Source organism: Nuphar pumila, chromosome 1, assembly GCF_984573655.1.
Source record: "Nuphar pumila chromosome 1, dmNupPumi1.hap1.1, whole genome shotgun sequence".
NCBI lineage: Eukaryota > Viridiplantae > Streptophyta > Magnoliopsida > Nymphaeales > Nymphaeaceae > Nuphar > Nuphar pumila.
In genome coordinates this window covers 43,272,241-43,297,412 of record NC_143249.1, presented here as the reverse complement: position 1 = coordinate 43,297,412, position 25,172 = coordinate 43,272,241, and the positions used below count along the sequence as shown (strand labels likewise).

The 25,172-nt window shown below is 36.7% G+C and overlaps 1 protein-coding gene across 1 annotated transcript; it reads right to left on the bottom strand.

Annotated features, from left to right (window-relative positions):
- Window positions 1-13,798: 13,798 nt before the first annotated feature.
- Window positions 13,799-22,794, bottom strand: LOC149848832 (triose phosphate/phosphate translocator, chloroplastic-like). The gene is made up of 12 exons (XM_090012624.1): window positions 22,308-22,794; window positions 22,110-22,181; window positions 19,488-19,553; window positions 19,119-19,197; window positions 18,864-18,984; window positions 17,168-17,263; window positions 16,935-17,047; window positions 15,519-15,596; window positions 15,317-15,433; window positions 14,936-15,035; window positions 14,214-14,314; window positions 13,799-14,128 (listed from the first exon to the last, which is right to left on the bottom strand). Exons 1-12 carry the CDS (start codon window positions 22,586-22,588, stop codon window positions 14,087-14,089), a joined length of 1,266 nt encoding a protein of 421 aa, XP_089868750.1. The 5' UTR covers window positions 22,589-22,794; the 3' UTR covers window positions 13,799-14,086.
- Between the last annotated feature and the right edge of the window lie 2,378 nt (window positions 22,795-25,172).

The following is a 25,172-nucleotide window of genomic DNA, read 5'->3' as shown; positions in this document are numbered from 1 at the left end:
CTTGCCCTTTCTCATTCTATGTCACTTTGGGTTGGCTTCAAGAGTAAACTTTGAAAAGATGACATTTTTAAGCAACTTGAACGCATGCATTATTGGTGGAAAATACCTCATTCTCAATGGTGACTGCATTAACAAGAAGAATGATGTCAGTTTATGTTTCGACCTTAAGTATCCTTTCTGCTAATTCAGGAGTGGTATCAAAGTTGCGCCAATGATTCATTATGGGCAGATGAGGGGGACTCAACAATCATTTCAAAGAGGCCTACCAACGAAAACCAACCTCCTCTGCTCTCCAACCGTGATTCGAGAGGCAGCAACCAGCTTTGGCCAGAGGGGTCATGGGGAGGAGGATATGAATGAAGTGGAGAATGAAGAAGAGGAGCAGGATGAGAAAGAAGAAGAGGACGAGGAGGAGGAAGAAGTGGGTGATGAGCAGGATGAGAAAGAAGAGGAGGACGAGGAGGATGGAGGTAGTTGTATGGATGTAGATGAGCAATATTCGTCGCCCCAACTGCTTCCCGACAAACATTACAGGTTTGGGAAGACCAGTTCCCAAACCACTTTCCCCAACACCAGTTACAGTCATTAGTAGTCGAGCCCCTCTACTAAAAAAATTAATAATTTGTAAAGTATCATTTTGTTTTTCTTAGCTGCATAAGTTTTTAATTTGTAAAGTTTGTGCTTTTTAGGTGTTTTAGTTTTAGTTTTTTCATGTGTTTGAATCTGTTTTGTAAAGTTTTAATTGTTGTTCTGTAAATTCAAATATTTTCTTAATGAAAAGAAATTTTTGAAAGTGTTTTTGTTTCGAATCTAAAAGTGATTCGATTGTATAGGAGGTTAGTAGTTAATAAACACGTACATGAGAAGATCTACATATATTAGTCTCAGATATGATAATATTTAATAGGAGGTTAGCGAAATCATTGGATCGTTCTTAATTCACTCACTCAATTATAGAAGGTTAGCATCTATTAAACACATAGCTGAGGAAATGTGTATTTATTAGTCTCAGATGTGATTGTTTTTACATCGAAAGTTAGCAAAATCATTGAATCGTTCTAAATTCACTCACGTATTTAGCATTTATTAAACACATACTTGATAAGATCTGCACCTATTAATCTTGGATGTAATGGTATTAAATAGGTTAACTCCTAAAATGAAACTTTCATTTTCATCTAAATCCAAACATAAATTTCAAACAATAGATCTAAATTTTGAGTTGGATCTAAATCATGTTTGAGGAGGTGATAATATTAGATTCAAAAAAATGAGAACAAAAGTAGCTATTTACATGTAAAAAAGGCCATACCCCTAGGTCGCTTGGTAGGCAGTCTAGGTTTAAATCCCATGGGCATTACCCTAGGTATAGCAGTGGACCGGGAAAACAGGGATCTGTTCGAACTTGCCCAGTTTGGACCAGAGATTGAGGATATAAAATGAGGGAATTGGTAGGGATGAAAGTGAAAATCAAAACCCGTGTGAGGATGTACTCTTGCCCCCGCCTCACCCCGCTCTGCCCCCGTCCCTGTTAATGAAATTATTAATATACCCTTTATATATATATATATAACCCTAAACCCCTTTTCTCCTCTCTCCTTCCTCTCCTTTCTATTTTCTTCTTACGCTTAAAATATGAATAAAGTTATTTTGAGATAGGGACAATGGCAGAGATGGGGATGGGGACAATTATTTTGAGACGAGAATAGACCGAGGATGAAAGGCAAAATTTTGAGATGGGGCACCTTGTCTCCCGCACCCGCCCCGGACCACTGCCATCCCTACATCACCCCTTGCATAAGTCAAAGCTTGGCGACTCCTTGGGATCGATGGGTAAGCCCTCAGGGTTTTACACTACCAGGATATTGATTATAAGTACAACAGGCTGAGCCAATGCAACTATGTCTCTGAGCCTGGGGTTGTTTCTTCAAGTAAAATATACAAAAAAAACATTTGGGTCAGTTATTGATTCGTATCAACCCCAAATCCAACTTAAAATGCCATCCTAAATATGTAAGTGATCTGATTAAATATATTTGAATCCAACCCAAATCCACATTTGGATTTTACATAAAGAAACCATATTTGAAAAAATAAGCCAAACTTGGATATGAATCTACATTGTGAGAATTGTAACTTCTCACATGATTACAAGTGCACAACCATTTTGTATTTGCACTATCATTTGTTGAAGCATGTATACACTTTTGATCGTTAATGTCACCGGATAAATCATTGAATTAGAACATTGGGTCATTCTGAATTCATTCACTAGTTTATAGTTATTTAGCAATTGTTATTAACTAGTCTTGAATATGATGATGTTTAATAAGAGGTTAGCAACTATTAAATGAATCATTTTGAACTCACTCACTTATTTATAGGAAATCAACAACTATTAAATACGTAGTTGAGGAGATGCACATCTATTAGTCTTAGATGTGATGGTATTTAATAGGAGGTTAGCAAATTCATTGGATCATTTTGAATTCACTCACTCGTTCATAAGAGGTCAGTTATTAAAATATGTAGCTGAGGAGATGCACATCTATTAGTCTCATATATAATGGTATTTAATAGAAGGTTAGTGGATTCATTGGATTGTTCTGAATTCACTCACTCGTTCATAAGAAGTCAACAATTATTAAACATGTAACTGAGGAGATGTTCATCTATTAGTTTCGGATGTGATGGTATTTAATAAGAGGTTAGCGAATTCATTGGATCGTTCTAAATTCACTCACTCATTTATGAGAGGTCAACAACTATTAGATGTGTAACAGAAGAGATGTGCATCTATTAGTCATTGGTTTATTTTTAATTTGTTTACTCGCTCATAAGTGGTTAGCAACTAATAAACACGTGCACGGTTTCGTAAAATCAACTTACAAATCATCATTTATATATCCAAGTTTCTATATAGATTTACACACATCATGAATCAAATGACACCATGTCATCTATGGTTTGAGACTCTTGGGGATGTTGCAACATAGAGAAGTGTGTGAGGAGTTGTTGGATCATTTGCTCATGTTGTTGGACAGTTTGTTTAAGCCCATTTATAAGGTACTTCCTTAAAAAAGCATTACTTGTTTTTTTGCCTCCAAAGCTGATCACAGGTCTTGGCACTTTGCTTTAGCCTCTTGGGTCTTTGTTTTAACAACTATTAACTGCACTTGCAAGTCAATTGATGCAGCTCCTAAGTCGGTCCTCTATTGGTCCATCTCCGGTAGTGTAATATGTTCAATCCATATTTGATATGAACAAAACTGCATTTTCAATGCTTAAGATTGCATAAGAGACCAAAATAATATCCTACATTTCTTGCTTGTTTCATGCTACGTCTATAGAATGCTTGTCGCTTACCATTTTTATAGTGGTATGTATCTTCCTCCTCCTCCTCCACCACGTCCTCCACCTCCTCCTCATGTGACATTACCTACATTGTCATATATGAAAACTTATACATTTCATCATGTTTGCATGGTCTTATGATATGTGTTTTCATAACCAAACATGTTAATTCAATGAGTTGCCAACATAGGTCAATAAAAGTTTAAGGACCAAATAAACAAAACAAAAACCTAATCATAGTCACCTATCATAGCTGCAACACCACCAGTAACCCAATCATTTTTTTTTTTGCCTTTAGTCTTCAATTGAGAGAGACTTGCATATAAGTATGCAAGCCCAACCACCCCCAAGCATAGTCGTTGAATGTGTATGATGCATTAATTGTCTTGCCACTATTGTCAATGAACATGTAATTTTCCTAGAAATAAATCACCTTAAATTGTTGGTTTCTTAATTGAGACTACACCCTTTTCCACACCTCTTCAAATGTCATGTCTTTTCTCAAATGCATCATCAGTTGTTTTCAACGTAATTCGACACAAGTGTTAAAAATTATAAAACCTTGACACATTGACAAGCTTCTTGTAACACTTTAATCTTGTTATGCATGCAATGTTCTCCAGAATCAGGGTGAGTTCAAATCCAAAGAATTGAAAGATGGTGGTCAGATTCCAAAGGTGCAATGGCATTTACAAGAGAATGGGCAATCCTCCTTGGCTTTACTTTTAAAAACCATCTAAATTGCATGGCATCCAATCAAATCTTTTGATTCTCAATCAAATTTGGTAACACTAGTCCAATAGAACTAATGTATCAATGCTTCTGGTTCCTCTTCACAAACATGCTTTCTTAAACTAGAGGGATTATTTTTCATTCTTCTAAACTTCTATGCACTTCTATGCATTAAAATTTTCTCTTGTTGATTAGAGGTACCAACCAATGTTTTATCAAGCTCAGGAGTATGATAGACTTCTCCAATGACCCCAACCATATCTTCATCAGGAGCCTCATCATACACTTGTTCTTGTTATGCTACTTCTCTCCTCTCATGTGTCTCCACTTACTGCCATTTGGAGAAGAGCCTCAAAGTTCATATTCATTGAGGCCTCAACTTTCAAATGCACCTTGAAATCTTTAATTAAGCTATTGTCCCTCCTCTCCTTGGAACTTTTTCTTATGGGAGTCAATTTCTTAATCTCTAATCTTAGAACTCTTAACATTTGTTTAGAGTAGCTACATTTTTTTTTTGCAATAGATCAGGCACCCATGCTTGTGGTCTGTAATGAAAAGAGGCGGAAGCACCAATAGAGCAATAAGTCACTCTTTAAGAGTGACTACTAGAGCCAAGAACACAAACACCAAATGTGCACACACAAAACTCACAAATATAGAAAATGACTTAAAGTCATAAGTTGGATATTATTGAAGAAAGGAAGAGAAGGGTGTAAAAACCCATACATTTACAAGGGGGAACCTCCTCTTTATATAGGGGAGGAGAGCACTAAAGGAGGACCATAAAGGGGGCTCCCTTCTAATCGTTGGGAGCCCCAACGGTCATAAATATGACTGTTGGGGCCCCAACGACTAGATAGGTGGGGCCCCTTTATGGTCCAAAAAGTAAAAACAACAAAAATAAAAAAGGAAAAGGAAAAAGGGGAAAAAAGGTAAAAAGCAAAAAGTACAAATGGAATTACCAAAACACCCCTATCGGGTTTTTGGTTTATACAAAATAGAAAAAGACTATATTATTATGTATATATACATATATACGTATATATACTTATATATATACGAATGTATATATATATATATAAGTATATGTATATATATATTTATATATACATAATTTAACATGCCCCCTCAAACTTTACGGGGAGAAGACCGAAAGTTTACCAAGAAGAAACATGAATCGTGGAGTTGGGAGCGCCTTGGTGAAGAAGTCAGTCAGTTGATACTCTGAAGTGACATATGACAATGTGATGGTCCCTTTGAGATATTCGTCTCGAACATAATGGCAATCCATTTCGATATGCTTGGTCCGCTCATGAAAGGTGTGATTGCTGGCAATGTATATCGCACTCTTGTTATCACAACAGAGCTTGGTGGGAGTGGAAATGGGGATGCCCATGTCACCAAGGAGACTTCTGAGCCAAACAATTTCCATAGTTGTCATCGTCATAGCCCGATATTCAGCTTCAGTAGATGATAAGGAGACCTTCTGCTGCTTCTTGCATCTCCACGAGATAAGAGATTCACCTAAAAAATACAAAGACCTGTAATTGAGATACGATCATTGGGATTTCCTCTCCAGTCAGCATCAGTAAAAGCAGTCAATTCAAGAGATGAGGAAGAGGATAAGAAGAGTCCCTTGGAGATGGTATTTTTGATATATCGCACAATTCTCATTACGGCCGCCATATGAACCGTAGTAAGTGCGTGCTGAAACTGGCTCGCTGCATGAACCGCATGAGCTATGTCTGGACGGGTGATGGATAGATAGGTGAGGGATCCAATTAATTGACGGTAGGGAGTTGGATCTTCAAGAAGAACACCATCTTCAAGTCTTAGTTTCACATTGATAACTTCGGGAGTCTCAACTTTCTTTTCATCAGATATTCCTGATTTGGTACAGATTTCTGCAGCTAACTTCATTTGAGATAAGATGTATCATCGCGCGGAATAAGCCACTTCAATTCCTAAAAAATATCTCAAATAACCAAGGTCAGACATATCAAAAGTATCTTTTAGCATAGTCTTAACATCATTTACTCCCTTTTTGTCATTCCCAGTGATGATCATATCATCAACATACAACAGAAGCATAATAATGGAGTCACTTGTCCTTTTAACAAAAAGAGCAGTGTCAGTATAGCAAGAAGAAAAACCTAAATTGATTAATACATTACTAAACCTGTCATACCAAGCTTTAGGAGCTTGCTTAAGTCCATATAAAGCCTTTTTTAATTTTAAAACTTTTCCATTTAAATTCATACCTGGAGGCGGTTCCATATAAACTTCTTCATTTAAATTACCATTCAAGAAGGCATTTTTAACATCAAGTTGAAAGATTGGCCATTTTTTAACAGAAGCTATAGCAATAAGGGCTCGAACACTAGTCATACGAGCAACTGGGGCAAAAGTTTCATCATAGTCTACCCCATACTCTTGGGCATATCCTTTGGCTACCAACCTAGCCTTATATCTTTCTAATGAGCCATCACTCTTAGTTTTAACTTTAAACACCCATCTACATCCAATGGGTTTCTTGCCATTGGGAGGATTAATGATTTCCCAAGTTTGCGCCCTTTTAAGGGCATTAAGTTCAAGTTTCATAGCTTCATTCCAATTAGCATATTGTTTAACATCATTGTAATGAGATGGTTCATGAAAGGAGTGAAGTGCAATTAGGCATGCTCGATAGTTAGGAGAAAAAGAGTCATAAGAAACAAATCTATTTGGTATCTTGGGAATGCGATTTGATCTTCTTTGAGAGGTCTCTTCTATCGACTCACTTTGAGAAAATCTTTCAAGGGCACAAGGAGGATTTCTTTCATGCCTTCTAGAGTAGACTTGTATTTGTCTTGAAGCATTTTCTTCTAAGTTTTGATCATTATTTGGATGTTCAACAAGATCTTCATTAAGAGGTTCACTAGGATCAACATGATCATCTATGATGTTTTCTTGAGGTAACAAGTCAAATAAGAAGGAATAGTCAATATTTTCATTTGGTTGATGCGAAAAACCATTTTCTTCTTCAAGAAATGTGACATCTTTTGAGATATAAAGTTTATTCTTAAGTATGTCAAAACATCGATATCCTTTTTGTTTTTCGCCATATCCCAAGAAAATACATTCAATAGCCCTAGGAGAAAGTTTATCATTTTTGCGAGTTAAAACAAAGCATTTACATCAAAAAATTCTTAATCTTTTATAATCGGGAGACATATTGTAAAGTTTTTCAAATAGAGAAAGATTTTTCAAAGAGGATGAAGGGATTCTATTGATGAGATATGTTGAAGTTAGAACCGCTTCGGCCCAAAAGGATTTTGGGATATTTTTTGAAATCAATAATGTTCTTGTAGTTTCTATTATGTGCCTATGCTTTCTTTCCGCAAGACCATTTTGTTGTGGAGTATTGGGACAAGAACGTTGATGACAAATTCCATTTTCTTTTAAGTAGCTTTGAAAATCATTAGACATATATTCACCTCCCGAATCGGACCTAAGGATAGATAGATTTCCCAAAAATTGATTTTTAACCATTGCATGAAATTCTTTAAAGAAGGAGAAGACTTTGGATTTGCGATTTAGGAAGTATATCCACGTAAATCGAGTGAAGTCATCAATAAAGACCACATAATATGAAAAACCTCCTTTAGACAAAATAGGGGAGGGTCCCCACACATCGGAATGAACAAGTTCAAATGGCCGAGTGGTAAAGTAACTTCTTTGAGGAAATGGAGTAGCTTTAGATTTCCCAAAAATGCAATCTTTACAAGTCATGTGATTGTCTTTACAAGTATTGTTCAAAAAAGGGAAAAGAGACATTTTTACAAAATTTGGATGACCAAGTCTCTCATGCCAAATTCCAATACTTTTGTCTTTAACAAGATTGCAAGATGACTTAGATGGAAGCGTCAAAAAAGTCCATAAAATAGAGATCACCCCTTCTATGGCCTTGCCCAATCAGCTTCCCTGACTGGAGATCCTGCACGGTGCAATCTTTAGGTGAGAAAGAGACTTGGCATCCATGATCGGTGATTTGGGAAACGGAAAAGAGATTTAAATTAATTTTCGGAACGATTCTTACTTTAGGAACGAAAAAGTTTTGAGAATTTTTGAAGTCAAGTGTTCCAATACTTTCAATTTTCAATGACGTTCCATCGGCCGTTGAAACATAGGAGGATATGGGTTCGGAAGAAACATTTGAAAGAGAGTTTTTATGAGATGTTATATGAAAAGAAGCACCAGAGTCTAGAATCCACATACCTGAAAGTGATGAAGAGTAGGCGATGGCGGCTCCAGATGTTGAAGGAGAAGACTTGAGAAGGTGTTGGAGAACTTCAGAGATATGATTAAGAGTTTCTTTGATATCTCCTTCTTTGGTACTTTCTTCCTTCTTTGGAGAACTTTCTCCAACCGCGGCAACCTTTCCTTTAAGCTTTGGACAAACCGGTCTAATGTGCCCCGGTTCATTACAATAGTGGCATATAATTCCCTTTCTAGGCCCATTGTTATTTTTGTTAAAGTGGGGAGGTCTATATGCTTTAACATTCGATCCGGGCCTAGTAACGGCCAAAACTTCATCACTCTTAATGCTCAAGCCAAGTTGAGTTTCTTCTTGACATATCTCGGCAAGGGCATCTTCAATAGGTAGGGCTTTGCTTCTATGGAGAAGAGATGCCCTCACTTGTTCAAATTCCGGGCGAAGACCATGAAGGAATTGAAAAAAGTGCTCCTTTTCAATTTGTTCCCTTCTTAGCTCAATATCTTGTGGAGCAACCCATTTAGGCTCAAGAAGGGAAAGCTCATCCCAAAGAGGGGTTAGAGAGCTAAAATAGTCCCAGACACTCATATCCATTTGTTTGGTGGAACGGATTTTTTCTTGACAAAAAAATTGCCGAGCAAGATCCTTTTGGGTATACATACCCTTAAGGAAAAACCAAGCCTCATTGGTCCTTCTAAATTTGGCAATATTAGCACAATTTTTAAGGTCTACATTGTTCATAAACCATGCCAAAATTTTGGCATGGTTACTTTCCCAATCCTCAATTTTGGATTGATGTTCATTAATGGCTTTGATGCGCTCATCGCCATCTAAAGCTTTTTCAACTTCATTTTCATTTTTTGTAAGAACAAGAGAGGGTTCGGGAGTAGTTCCCATAACAAAGCCCCAAAGTTTCTTACCCCTTAGATGATTTTCCATAGCGGAGGCCCACATGAGATAGTTGGACCCATTTAGCTTAAAAGAAAGCTCCACTTTAGAGTCACGTTCCATCGGCACCAAATATACTTCTTTTCTTCAAAACTTTGAGCGGCACGCGTTCCAATGTGACAAAAGAAAAGCCCAATCACCAACCTGGCTCTGATACCATGTAATGAAAAAAGGCGGAAGCACCAATAGAGCAATAAGTCACTCTTTAAGAGTGACTACTAGAGCCAAGAACACAAACACCAAATGTGCACACACAAAACTCACAAATATAGAAAATGACTTAAAGTCATAAGTTGGATATTATTGAAGAAAGGAAGAGAAGGGTGTAAAAACCCATACATTTACAAGGGGGAACCTCCTCTTTATATAGGGGAGGAGAGCACTAAAGGAGGACCATAAAGGGGGCTCCCTTCTAGTCGTTGGGAGCCCCAACGGTCATAAATATGACTGTTGGGGCCCCAACGACTAGATAGGTGGGGCCCCTTTATGGTCCAAAAAGTAAAAACAACAAAAATAAAAAAGGAAAAGGAAAAAGGGGAAAAAAGGTAAAAAGCAAAAAGTATAAATGGAATTACCAAAACACCCCTATCGGGTTTTTGGTTTATACAAAACAGAAAAAGACTATATTATTATGTATATATACATATATACGTATATATACTTATATATATATACGAATGTATATATATATATATAAGTATATGTATATATATATATTTATATATACATAATTTAACAGTGGTCATGGCATAGCCGTCTTTTCAATTCACTTAATCAATTCCATTGGAATATCATCATTTGATGGATCAACCAATCGTTTAGCAATTTTAGACAGAATAGGAGACACAACCTATAAATGAAAAATGTGTTTGCAATGTTTATTTATTTGAATGTTCACTCATAAAGAACATTAAATGTGAAAACAACAAAATAATAACCTAGCTTTCAAGTGCATTAGATGGAGAAACCATGGTTTTGGTTGAACTTTTTTTTTCAACTGACAATGTTCTAGAGGATATTTGAGCATTTTCCTCATGTTTTTTTGAACCAACTAAGGTTAGAGTACCTGTCTCAAAGGGTGTCATTGAAGAAGAAGCAACATGAGAAATGATGATTAACATTTGATTCAAACAATATTTGTTCAGAAAAAATGTGGATGATGTGCTTACCAGCCAAAAAACTCATCGACAATGTGCTACCAGAGTGCTGAAAGAGGGATGAATGCCGCACAACTACACCTATAGCTCCAAATAAGAGGAACAATATGGATTGGAAAAATCAATGTCGATAATCAGACTGAGGATTGGGACCACAAACCCACTGAGCAATAAAACCCTAAGCAACTGTGAAAGTTCGAATGTGGAATGTGTTTATCTAAGGGTTAGTGTATATGTAACATCGTGTCTAAGATAAATACATGCAGTTCTTCTATAAATGAGTGAGTGTTGCTAACCTCCTATTAAATACTATCATATTGGAGACCAATAGATGCTCATCTCTTTAGCTACACGTTTAATAGTTGTTGACTTCCCATGAATGAGTGAGTGAATTCAAAATGATTCATTTAATAGTTGTTAACCTCCTATTAAGTACCATCACATTCGAGACTAATAGATGCACATCTCTGCAGCTACATGTTTAATAGTTGTTGACCTCCTATAAATGAGTAAATTTAGAACGATCTAATAAATTTGTTAACCTCTTATTAAATATCATCATATCTGAGACTAATAGATGTACATATCCTCAGCTATGCAGTTTAATAACCGCTAACCTCTTGTGATCGAGTGGATTCAGAACTTGACCTCCTATGAATGAGTGTGTGAATTCATAGTGTTTCAATGACTCTGCTAACCTTCTATTAAATACCAACATTCGAGATTAATAGATGCAGATTTTCTCAAATATGCTGAAACAAGTTGTGGATCTCATAGGGGAGATGCACACTAAAGATACACTGACCTCCAAACATCTGCTTGTAAAGTGTGAATCCATTTTGGGTAGAAGATTCACATCATCTTGATGTGAATGTCGTAGGTATGTGCAAAACACATGCGAAGGATAAAATGATTTAAGAAAATTCAAGAATCAGTGTTTTTGGATAGGTGGAGAATTTTGGCAAATTAGTAGGTATTTGAATAAATATGCCAAATTTCATAGATAGTATGGTCATTTTTTAATTTTTCAAAATATTAGGATACTTGTCACTAGGCTACAAGTCATAATGGACCCATATGGGATAATTTTTGCTTAAGAATATATCTTAGTTAAACAATGATGGATGTGGTTCTCTTTCTTGAATGACCATTGTGGAACCAAATACCGTGGTAGCATTTGAATGCATGGATTTGTCCGGGGGACGTGCCACGAATCCTTGTTATATTTATGTATTTATTTATTGACAAGCTGGGGATGTGGGGATAATCCCGTGGGATTCAAACACGAGACTCCTCAACTAAGATAGTGTAACATTTTTTTATTTTTCATGGATGGGGAAACTACCTTCACGATAAGAGACCTAGTTATGTTGGCTCAGCCTGCTGTACTTACGGTTGTTGTCCCGACAATGTAAACCCGTGGCGCACAGCTTGCCCCCAAGGAGTCGCCAAGCTTCAGCTGAGCAAGGGCTTATCCCTTACCCTCATTAATGCAAGGGGTTGTCGCTCATGGGACTGAAACCCTGACCACCCACCTTGTGGCAAATGCCCTTCCACTGCGCCAAACCCCTTCGGGCTAAGATAATGTAACCCTGCCATCCAGCTATCTCATTGGGCCCTGCCACAAATCCTTGTTTTATGAAAGCAGATCTATAATCCTGTTATTTGAGAGATACACGTGATTCTAAACAGAAGGGAGATCATGACATGCAGTTTTAATGCATAGAAGTGTTTTTCCAAATGGATTGTGGTTACTTAAATGTTACTAAAAATAATATGTAATTCAAGCAAACGGAACAACCAGAGGTGACACCAGGGTTATCTACAGGTGAGGCCTATTCTGGACCTGAGTGGGTCCATGCTTGATTCAATTTTGAGGTGCTGGTACCAGGTCCAGTTCAAGCTATGACTTGACCTGGCATAAGCAGGTCCAAAAAGCCGGGTCCAAGTTCACATAGCAGGAGCCACACCCAGTACTACAATCTCTAAGTTTCAAATATTTTCTATTCAAAAGTCTTAGATCTTAATCCAGTCTTGCTTCAAACATGAGCCATTTATGAACTTTCATACCAGACCCAGGTTCATATACTACTCGGATCTCATGGTTCCAGCCTGCTTAACCAATTGGACCTACCTTAATAGACCAGGCTCTAACAATGTTAGATTGGTATTGGCTCAGGTGGAGCAAAATCCGACCTGTTGACAGACTACATACACAAAAGCAAGCATCCAAACCAGACCAGGGTCCATGTTTAAAAAGACAAAAAAAACGCTTATTTTGACAATTAAGAGTAACAAGATAACTCTTTAAGTTTTACATGCTTATCTTTCTAGAGGCAGGATGGGAGTACAAAAATGAAAAATCTATCCTGCATAAGGTTTCCAATCTACCAAAAATCAAACCCAATGAGCTGATCAGAACAACTAGACAGTATTGCTTGTTTCTCTGCGTTGGATCAGGGATGATAATCTGGCCTATCAACAACCCAAAAATCCCATGAGCGTCACCCCCTGCACAAGCCAAAGCGTGGTGACTCCCCGGGGGCAGGGGTAAGCCCTTTGAGTTTTACACTGCCAGGACAGCGACCATAAGTATGGCAGGCAGAGCCAGCATGACTAAGTCTATGATCCTGGGGTGGTTTCTCCGAGAAAAAATAAAAACAACCCAAAAATTACCCAGAAAAATGGTAGCTCGAATATATGCCACAACCAACGTGAGCGTGTGCACGTAAGCAAAACACCATATCACTGAAACACAAAATTCATCTCCAACAGTTCTCAAGATAACACGGAATTCTCTGCATATTAAGTCCTATAGAAACTATGTCCAATATATAATGATTGGATGTTTGATCATAAGCTGTTCATCCAATCGAACAAGTTCTGGGAACTGATGATAAATGTTCTGCATACAGAGTTTCATGTTGCACCCACCGATTTAACAATTGGAAAAAAGTGTGCAACAAGAGAAACAGGCGCAGTATTCTATTGGAATCCATATGCTCTCTTTCATGCATGACTAATTATTTTTGTAATAAAGTGAACTCTAAACTTAAATCCTAATATTAGCAAAAACTGGTGCCACAAAGAGATGAAATCCTTAGTTCATACCCTTAGGTGGTGTTTGGATGCAACCACTTATCCAGATGAACAGGAGAAGGTGGAATCTTCTAATATAGATGATAATGTAATTTCCCAGCTTGTCCCGATTATCTGGTTAAGTGGGTACACCCAAACACCCCCTTATGGTGATTAGTGCTACAAATCAGAGAAAAAAAATGGTTGCTAACGACATCCTTTGAGATTCAGATATTATGAAATCATCGGTGACAAATCAAGAGGGGAAAGAAAATGGAACCAGAAAATGGTATTTCATTATTTTCAGGAACAGTGCACCTTGCATGTAAGCAAAAATTAGAAGACGCAAAAGTTCATCCAAAGATGAGCTCGCAGCTTATCTCAATTATACAATAACCAGAGGGAACTTTGCTACTCACTAAAGATCACACTTAGTTCTACAAGATGCCACTAATTGCAGTAAAAACCATGCAAAAATAGCTAAACAACAGATAAGACCTGTATTTTGAGAGCCCAGTCTGGTTGTTGATAGGCACAAAAAAATGAGAGCTGGTGACACGACTTATGATGAAGCAGCAGCAGCGGCAGTGGCAGTGGCAGCCTTCTATTATTGGCAAGTTAACTACCATAAGAAACTGGAAGTATTTACCAATAAAGTGTCAAAATAATATAATATGGAGAGAAAATACCCTTTTCTGTTCTTCCATATTTGCCTTTATCAGGGAGTAGATGGCAACACCAGCTATGGCTATGACTGTACCAATGCCTGTCTGGGTTGAGATCTTATTGCCTGAATGGTTCAATGAAAAAATCCCTCACATCCATAACTAAAAATAGCATGAAACAGAAAAGGAAGATAACGTTCTAACGTGAAGACATCCAGATGATGAACTGTTTTGACTGAACATTTTCCTAGAAATAGCTTTTCGACAACAATGCCAAATATCAGACTACTAATTTCAGAAGCTCCTGAACAAAAAGCAAGCAAACATTTGTTGCAGGGAGATATATTAAAGCACCATTAATTTGAAATTGAAGAAATTCAATTTGCATAGCAGCAGCACAACATATTCTGCAGGCAATATCTGTGATTTGCTCAGAAACTCTTAAGTAGCACTGTGTCAGTGCTGGTAAGAGAAATGAAGCCAGATATCCAAATTTCTTCATGAGGACCAAACCCATCAAATGTATTCTCAACATGAAAAACATAAGGAAAATAGGAAGGATAATCAAGGATGCAAAGAAAGTTTTGGATACAATTATAACATAGAACACATGCACACTAATATAATAGTCAATTATGTCAGAATTCTATATTAGTGATGCATTTAGACATTATAGCTGGTCACTCTTGAATGAAATACATGGAGTATGTTCATCAATCTGAAAAAGCACACAGACATGGGCTTACCGAACACGATGATAGAAAACCCTATAACGAAGACTCGCTTCAACACATTTCCGACTGCATGGGTAAGAGGTGCGACTCGTTCCAAAGTGTTTGTGGCTAGCTGCAGTGGTTCAGAACCCCCATGTTAGATCATGAATGCAAATAAACAGACATCTGTACCTTGAGGATTACAAAAATACATTTTTGCACTCTTTATTGTTAAAATTTAAATGTTGCATATGTTGTTTATTTCTTCTCATTTGCATATGAAGAGATTTCTAAAATATGACTAGATTAGTGCAACTCACATGGACCCTTAGGGAAAATCAGAAACCTACATATCATAATCAGTCCTAAAATAAAGAGTCAGAAAAGTAGAGCTTCTGTAAGGTAGTTGTTCACCTGATTGTAAAGGTGATAGAACATTCCAATCCAGAATAGGTCAGAGAGGAACTTAAAAAGTCCAACTTTTGCAATGGCATCAGCGAAACCATGTTGCATCAACTTGGGCCCCTCAATCTATACATGAGAGATAAAAAGCATCATTTCTGAAACAATATAAAAAAGGACACAGTAGAAATCAAGAGAAGATGGTCTAGCTTACAATTATTGCAGGCGGCAGGCAAAATAAGAGGGCAATTATTGAAATGTAAGCATACACATTAGTACTGTCCATTCCAGTCTGTCAAAGTCGAAAAGGAAGCAAATTATGTATTGGATGTATACACTGCAACATGCAAGGTTAAAGGCAATTTGATATTTAAATATCTCCAATCAGAGGCGTAGCTAGGGGGGGGGGGGGGGGCAGGACTGGGCTGTAGCCCAGTCCTGCCTCCCGAAACAGTTAATTTTTTTTTTTAAAAGCCCAGTCCTAGCCCAGCCCTGATTCCATATGAAATAGTTTTTTATCCATTTTTTAGCCCAGCCCTGACTGCAGCAAATAGTTTGATTTGTCCATATGAAATAGATTTTTATTAATAATTGTAGCCATTTTTTTATTTTATCTAAAAAATAAAAAAAAACGGGGGCGCTGCCCCCGAACCCCCGACTATCACACAATTTTTTTTTTCTACACCCCTGTTTGCCCCCCCCCCCCCCCCCCTCGCATGAATCCTAGCTACGCCCCTGTCTCCAATAGTTATCTAAAACCTCACTAGAACCCAACCTACAACATGCCAGTAGAGAACTGCCGACTTTCATGCACTGGGAGTTCTAGCAAACATATGAAGACACAACAATCCTCATTTTCAAATTCACACAATCTGTGCAGCTTAGGTCAATTCATGAGTTGAAAAGGCTCAACTCGAGCAATAGAGTAGGAAAACTCGGGGCTAGTCTCCCATGGACTAAAGTTACTCAAGCACAAGTGAAGAGAAATGGTGCCAAGCTGCACTAAAGGGAGACCGAATTGAACCAACCAGCCTTGTCCAAGTTCCAAGCTAACCCTATCCTAAGTCACACGAACTCGGCTAAAAGGCCAACGCACCCGCGTCGCCCATACCCGACACAGGTGCGGCTTCGGACACGGGGTGAACACAGTCAACGAAGTGTCGGACTCGGTCAACGCACCGGGGCCGAGTCCGTCCACATTTTGGACTCAGTTAACTTTGACCGAGTCTATTTTTGTCCAACAACAACAACTACGCCTTCATCCCAAAACAATTGAGGTCGGCGATATGAACCAAAAAAGAAAATCATTCTGAGTCTATTTTTGTCCATTTATTAAAATTAATTTTGGACTCGGTCAACTTTGACCGAGTCTATTTTTGTCCATTTATGATTGTTATATATATATATTATTGTTATATATATTTTGTCAACTTTGACCGGTCAACTTATTGCTTTAAAATTTACAATCTTATTATTGTTATATATATATTTAAAAAATATATATATATAGCCGTGTCCCCGTATCCAAAAATTTTGAAATTGCTCCGCACCCGTATCGGTACCCGCACCCGTACCCGCACCCATGTGACATAGACCCTATCCAAAGACTATGGCACACAGAGAATGATACCATGGCTTTCTTTGAGTAGATACTTCTGTATGTAAAGGCAATATTTGAGATCATTGCACTGATGAAACCAGTCCAATTAAAGGAAAGTTCTGTCAGTGAGGCCATTGATACACCTGGATGGCATGGTTGCAAAACATACAAATAAGAAACTTGAATCATACTTAAGACTCAATTATTCAAATAATCAATTGGACAACATAATATGAAATTAAAGGGAAAAGATCAAGATTTACCGAAAACAACAGGAGCTAAGGATAACCAAAGAGCAAATGGGATCTGCTGACCCAAAACAAACTGAGAAGCAGCAGCATTAAAGAAAGGTTCCAGAGCTGCAGATATACACCATCATGGAACTTCATTCAGCAATATATTATAGTATAAAGCTCAATTGAATCTTTAGGAACCTATGAAGCATTGGAAATCCAAAATAATGTTTTTCACAACAAGAAATTTGGAAGAGACTTGCAAATATTCTTCTATAGATTGAATAGGGAATTGACAAAAAATTAACAGCACAATAAATGAATTTACAACATTCATGAATAAATACTTTGCTTAGCAAATGTCAACCAGTAACAGTTTTGAAATTTATCAGGAGAAGATAAAATGATAAACAGGATATGAGTACCCATAGACCCTGAAGGTTAAATCACATCAATGCTTGAGTACAAGTTAGTCATGAACGCAGTATCCAAGTATTTGAGGCACATCAACAGTTCACTCCACCAATTCAGGAGAACACAATCAACATTGTAAACAATATAAAAGGACGAACAGGAATCTGGCAGTCTGACCTATTTACATACAATATGCGATATCTAAGAGGCTTCATCAATCAAAGCATCAAACAAGCATAAATGCCTACAATCTCAAGAAACAACTCATTGTTCACTGCATCTCTTGAACAGCTGGAACAAACAGTAACTGCTACCATTTGAGATAGATCATGCAGGTGAACAAAAAGGGTAGAATAAAAGGTTAAGATTACATAAGAGCATGAGGTTAATGAGAACCCTGCAGATTTGATTCTTCATTATCACATGAATGCGAAATAAAATTGTTATAGCAGCAATATTTGCAGGGCTTCTTATTAAGATAATTGTAATTACAGGTGAGTCAGCATAACAAAGCTAAAGGGAGAAATGGATGACTCTAGGACCAACTAGGTTATTCCAGACACAGTGGCATTGAGCAGGAGTGTGTAGCATAAACATAATATTCAAAAATGCATATAAAGCACACAAACTATGACATTCAGAGGAAAAAATGTTTTAAGGAAATGAATCATGGTACATTTAGTGATGGTGTACTATTTGCTGTTGTGAGGCCCACTGCTCGCCTGAAGTCCACAATCAATACACCCTCAATTCTCAGTCAGGATGGATAAAAATGAGAACCTAAGGACACTTTGGAGTTTGTACAATAGGACATGTTTTGTCTTTGGTATTGTTATAGCACATCTATCATTTTCATATTATTCATGCATTTTGAGGTTCCACATATAACATAACAATGCACATAGGCACCTTCACTTTTTGATAGCAACTAAGGATTTGTGAATAGAATGTCACAGTTAAATGTGAAAAGTTACACTGATAAATCAAGTGAAAAGTTCACATATATATAAGATCAAATCTTTGAAGATGATAAAGTAATAACAGCCCACTATCTTGGTTCCTGTGGGTCTTCGTACACCAGGAGGGGTTAGCATAGGTACTGATTAAGCACTTTGAAGCCCATAATTGTATCCAAACTAATGGAAGTATATTGGCTCCTTGATTAGTTTCAAATGCAATCACCTTAAGTCACCTTGAGAAAATGTTTAATTAAACAGGTTTCTTTGCTAATACACAAATTAAGAATGAAAACACTTGCATGAGGAAGAAGAATTCCAGAACAATTTGCAACAAACTACGTCGGAAGCCATACCTTTGATAGTATGTGTGAAAGAAACAGCAACTGCAGCAAAAGAGACATTGGTCATCACATGTCCAAGTGCGTGACAGAAGGCAACTGGAGTGAGAAGCATCCAGAGTTCCTTATCAAGTGGCTGAATGCATGGACAAGTGCAAAAATCACTTAGAATTAGAAGATTGAAACACATAATAACTAAATCGGAATCAGCTCAGCTAAACTGCAACTTAGTGAAGAGACTGAAAGAGAACAGCAGAAGAAGAAACTCACAGCACGTTTTGGTAGTCCAACACTCCAACACACAAAGCAGTAAGCCACTCCTACCAGAAGATGTATAACAGAGACAAAGCTGCAAAAGAAATATCCAGTTCAAAAACTTAGCCAAACATGGTTTCCCGTTTCACTTTCTCTTTATTCTTAAATACACGTGAAGCACAAGAAATCCATAGAAAAAATCTCTTAAAAATTTATGCTAAAGAAAACATACGAGCATCATATGGAATGCCTAATCTGAAGTTTGAAATGAATTGATGCACAGGCATAACAAACAAATTGATGACTATGGCAATCCAATAACTTCCAAAATCGGAGCGTAACGCCCTAAAAAGTTCAAGACATAACAGAGCACAGAGAACTCACTATGGATATGGGAAGTAATTATAAACCTTCTTGTTCAGTATATTGAAAATGACATTCAAAAGGTACCTGCAAGAAAGATAAAAAACTTGTCGGGGTCAATAATTGAAATCTACCAAAAAGTTGTTCAACTAGATCTATCCAAGTTCAGAAGATAATTCACACAAAATGCTAAAATATCAAAAAGATGATACACTCCCCTTCAACCCCGAAGAAGAACACATACAGGCATGTGCATGCATAGGACACACACACACATGCAAGAATATCAATGATAGTGTTCCATGAAACAGAGCATGTATGGAAAATAAATTCACAGCCAAACACAATCAATACAAATTTGTGAAATCTCTTTGCAGCTGAGATGGCTCCGCATGGCACACTAAGAATCCCAAAGACCAGTATCTAGCAGCCAGCTACCTGGTTTACTTAGCAGAAAGTGTCATGCGACTCACAAGCGTAAATTTGGCCAAGCCATTGGGCAGACGTGCAAAGAGACTATAGAAGTCACTTTACAAGGCCTTAAAGTTTTCATAAAGCAAATTTTCATCTCTTAAAACACTTTTAAACATGAAAATTACATCTCTAAATCATGTTTTCTACTAAGTAAACTATATAGAATACATTTGTAAATTCAAATTAAGCAGGTATCTATGCATATGTCATTCTAAGCTGTTTAGGACGGTTTAGGAGATAAAACTGTTTAGAAACATACAAATATCGGTCTTGACTATAATCCAACAAGGCAGATTCTTACGATAATATAGGTTTAGTTGATAAATCTTGGAAAAATCTCAGGAACATCTTAGCACTTAAATTTTTTTTTAAATATAAAAATAGCAAGAATAAGTAAGAAAATAACATGTTTAGATATTAAAATGCACATATAATAAAAATATAAAAGAAAGAAGAAAAAACATATTTACGATATAGAAAGGAAATAAAAAGCAAAAGTAACTGATTATCGTGATATGATTGCAATAATATCGTTATAAAATTATCTTTGAAAATATTGCTATATTTTTCCTTTTAAATCATTTTACCCAAAAAAAGCTATATATAGCTGATATTTCAATAGATCAGTGATATTTGTCACTATGTTTACAACCTATATATATATATATATATATTATCACTGTCACCGATATTGCCGATATATTGAAAATATCGCGATATTATTGGCTATTTCAAGGTAGCCGATAATATCAGGAATATATCGCAATATTTTCAAAATATCGCCAGAAGACAAAATATCGTGATAATATTGCAATAATTTTTAGAAAATTTATTTGTTTATTTTAAGTTTGCATTTCATATTTTTTGTTTCTTTTATCTTTTAAAACCTTTAAAACATGTTTCTTTAACTTTTTGAAAGAAAAATAATGCAAAACTTATTATTTTCTTAGTTTTTTTTTGTTATTTATATTTTTTCCAATTTTTTTAAACTCCCGAGATTATCTTGAGATATTCACGAGATTTATCAACTTTTGAAAATCTCTCAGAGAAATACCCTCCTCGAGAAATTACCTTTAACTATACTGGTGACAATGATCTCTCTCTCTCTCTCTCTCTCTCTCTCTCTCTCTCTCTTCTCTCTCTCTCCTATATATATATAGAAGAGAGAGAGAGAAAATGTCCCATCGCATGTTCTGCAAATCAGATCCCACAGATGCAATGTCTATAGTTTATTTAGTGGAAATCATATGCTAGATTAGAGAATTTTATATTTGAACACATTTATAAAAGAATTTAAAATTCAATGGTTCATATTGCACCTAATTTTGTAATAAAAAATTTGAGGCTTTCTCATTGAAATGGTTCAACCCAAAGCATGTTTTCTAGTAAATAAACAATGATAAACACATGTAGATTGAGATTAAGTTGAAACCACTTGTAACATTGAAAACTAGAATCATTAGCAAAGCACCAATGTCGGAACCTACACATTGCCAACCATGCATACATACATATCTACATATTTATTTATTTAGGTTCTTCTATATTCTATCATAAATTGGATTTTACACAATCCTCACACAGCCACTGTATAGTTGAAATGTGGCGTAAACATAACTAACCATGAACTTAAAAGCATAAAATAATTCTTTTCAATCATAATTCATCTTTATTAAAGTTAAAGTCTAGCTAATCATTCAAGAATTCTTTCCCATACTAGCCATTCTGATTCAACTATACGATCACTGTAAACAAAAGAACTTATACAATACAATGGACAATCGAAAGATACCATAACAAACCAATTTCGCAAATCACCCTATCAGGATTTTCTCAGCTAGGAAAAAACTGGTGAAAATTAAAATTTTCTGGTTTTTTGGGAAATCTCAGGAAAATATAAGCCAATACAGAACATTAAAAGTATAGAAAACATATAAAAGATATATACAAAAAGATTAAATTTTTTAAAAGTTGAACTTTATTGCATTTCTCACGTTACACCACGATATTTTCAAAGTAGGCGAAATATTTGCTACACAGAAAGGAACCATTAGAGAATATATAAAACATAATAATCTCGCCAATCAGTACCTAAAGCAATCTTGAGCCAAATTTTCACGAAACAACTCAAAGATTCAATTAACAATTCTCCAACACCACCACACTCACCACATGAAGAAAAATCCGCCGGTGACCAACGCCGGATACCGATCGAGAAACCCTTCCGGACGTTCCGAAATCCTTAAAAGAAATCAACAAAACGAAAAAAAACCAACCATGAAACGATCAGGAAACAAGAACAAGAAACCAAGAAAAATCCGCGACGATCAAACCGGAAGAATCAGAAGCAGATGAGAGGACACCGACCCTTCGATGAGTTTGGCTTCGATTTCGCGATCGTCGGCGCTGGCAGCGGCTGCGGCGCACGCCACCCTCCTCCTGGCTGCCGGCTGCCCGGCGGAGGCCTCCAAGATTCCGGCGGAGCATCTCCTCCGGAGATTCAGAGCCGAGATTCCGGACGATGAAGCGACTGATAAGATACTAGGTGGTAGTGGTAGTGGTGGTAGTGGGAAGAAGCGACGTGTCGCCGGAGAGAGGGAAGGCTTGGAGACGGGAGCCAGGTAGAGGGAGGAGAGCCCGGAGGCCATGGTGGGGAAGCTTCCGGCAGCTTCTGGAAAGTTCCAGATGGATCTCTTTGAGAATTGTTGGGAGGAGAAGAACTCTTTGAGAATTGTTGGGAGGAGAAGAACCCCAGAGAGAGAGAGAGAGAGAGAGAGAGAGAGAGAGAGCTGTTTGTTTTCTTTCTTACTCTTTTTCGCCGGGGAGGAGGAGTGGAAATTGGAGGAATTAAAAAATAAAAAAAATAACAAAAATTTACTCGATTGGCTGGCTTTTTATTTTAATTATTATTTTCCTTTTTTTTCGTCAGGCTTCGAGGCCATGATCGTTCGTCGACTCGTCGTCACCCTTGAACAGTAAAAATCCAAACGAAGAAATTAAAAGCATTAAAAATAAAATTCTCTTATTCTTTTTTTTATTCCTGTGAAGAAATTAGCCCCTGGTTTATGATCTAATTACGGAAGCATCACCCCACGACCCGGTCCACTTCTTCCTCATCAATTGTCACTGGGTTAAATGGATCGGGTGGATCCGATAATGGAGTAGCACCGCATAAAAGATTTTTAAATGTTTGGGAAATTTATAAAAGAAAATCTAAGGTTTTTGGTGACATTAAAAAAAAAACACAACGAAGTTCTCAACATTGTGAAAAGCACACCTGAATTTATGCTTATTCAATTTAAACATATTTCCGTCAATTTTAACTTGGACTATCATTTAACTCATGCTGAGTTAATAGAATAAGGCTACTGGTTTATGGATTTTTAAAAAAAAAAAAAAAAAAGATACCTAGAGTTTTGTTTCCACATGTTAAAAAAAAGAAAGAAAAGAAGGGTTTATAAACAATCCAAAAAAACGCACCAAGGGTTTATGGGGTCTTTGTTTCACACCTAACAAAAAACTAGGGCGTATAGTTGTTTCAATATGTTAATTTATTCCTTCTTCTCTAAAAAAGCATGTTAATTTATTCTTTTAGTGCTTTCATTGCCCTTTGCGAATCTCCTAAGTAATAGAATATATTTTATGCCCTCCCCCCCCCCACCCCCCAAATCCCCTCCCCAATAATTTTAGAATGAGGTTCCTGCACCGCTGCCCCAAGCGGGTTGGCGCAGTGGGGTGGGGCCTTGACTGCGAGACGGGCAAGGTTTGATTCTCATGGGTGTCGCCTCTATGCACAAGCCAATGCGTAGCATAGGCCTCGGGGGCAAGGGTCCTAGCCTTGAAGTTTTACGCTGCTGGCATGATGACTGTTTGTATGGCAGGCTGAGCTAGCGCGACTAGGTCTTCGAGTTGGGAGGGGTTTCTTAGGGTTATAAATTCAAAAAAAGGTTCCTACACTGCCAAAGAATATCTATCCCAACCAAAATATACCCTTTTCTGCTTAGGTCTTTTTAGGACCTTTGAAAAAGCTTTTTTTTTATGTATTCTTTTTTGCTTGATATGTACCCTTAGATGTGTTTATCATTGTTTACTCTCTAGAGTGCAAGGGGTCAGGTTTGGTTCAGACCGACAGACTTGGATCAGGTTTTTGGGTAAGGTATCAGGTCTGAACCTGGATCTAATCGGGTATACTATAAGAGAAACCATACCCAGACCTGATAAAAACTACATGAATCAAACCCAGACCATACCCGATAAATTAATATTTTTATCATTTTTACATTGAAAAATTGTGAGTCTTAATCCAAACTCGAGTCAGGTTCAGGTTCGATATAAAATTTCAAAAACCATACACGGGTTCATATATTAATCGGACCTTTGACTCCAAAGCCATGTCTTAATCTGGTCTTCTTATTTGTCACCATACTCCGACACTATAGGGTTTGGTCCAGGTAAACCCGACCCGTTGACACCCCTAGAGTGCATGTATTCGATTGAGATTTTTTATCCTTAAATATGTATTTAAAAAAAAATCAATGATTGATATTATACTCATATTTGATTATAAAATATTTATATATTTACATCAAATCAATTTAAAAGAAAGCTTATTTCTTAGTAAATAATCAATAGTAAACATGTTTAACGATTCAAATCGAGCAACAAAAAATTAACTTGAAAATATAATTTTAGAAAATTTAACAGACCTAACGAAAAAAGGATAGGACGGCCCCAATTGTTTTATTGCTACTTTGTTGTTGCTTGCATTTTTCCATTTAATAGGCACAAGCTCTGTAACAAATATTGTGAGATTTATAAAAAAAATCCTGCGATAATATCGTGAGAAATTGCCTGAAAGTTTAAAACAGCAATTTCTTGCCAGATTTTCAAACCGTAACAAATATCATGATATTTACGGTTTTAGCAGATATTTATCGTGAGATTTTTATTTTTAAATATGTTTTATTTATATTTTCTTATAAAATTTGTTTTTTTTTATATTTTAATTTATTTTTATTGTTGAGATTTTGCAGAAAAATGTGAGATTTATGACAAATTTCAAAATCTCCCGAATATTTTACTCCCGAGATTTTGCCGTTTTTAACTTTTGTCACTATGTGCACAGGTACCATGCAGTGGGTAGACATGTCTTCATTTATGAGATATTATGATTTCGAAACCCAACTAACTTGAATGGTGGGTGCAAGAGCAATTAGACCTAACACCCACAGT

Excerpts from the sequence above, each read along its gene's own strand:
- LOC149848832 (XM_090012624.1), bottom strand. The coding sequence starts at position 22,588 with ATGGCCTCCGGGCTCTCCTCCCTCTACCTGGCTCCCGTCTCCAAGCCT. Across the intron at positions 19,198-19,487 it reads AATTACTTCCCATATCCATA|CTTTGTCTCTGTTATACATC; the intron begins GTGAGTTCTCTG and ends TTTCTTTTGCAG. Across the intron at positions 15,434-15,518 it reads GCCTGCCGCCTGCAATAATT|ATTGAGGGGCCCAAGTTGAT; the intron begins GTAAGCTAGACC and ends TCTCATGTATAG.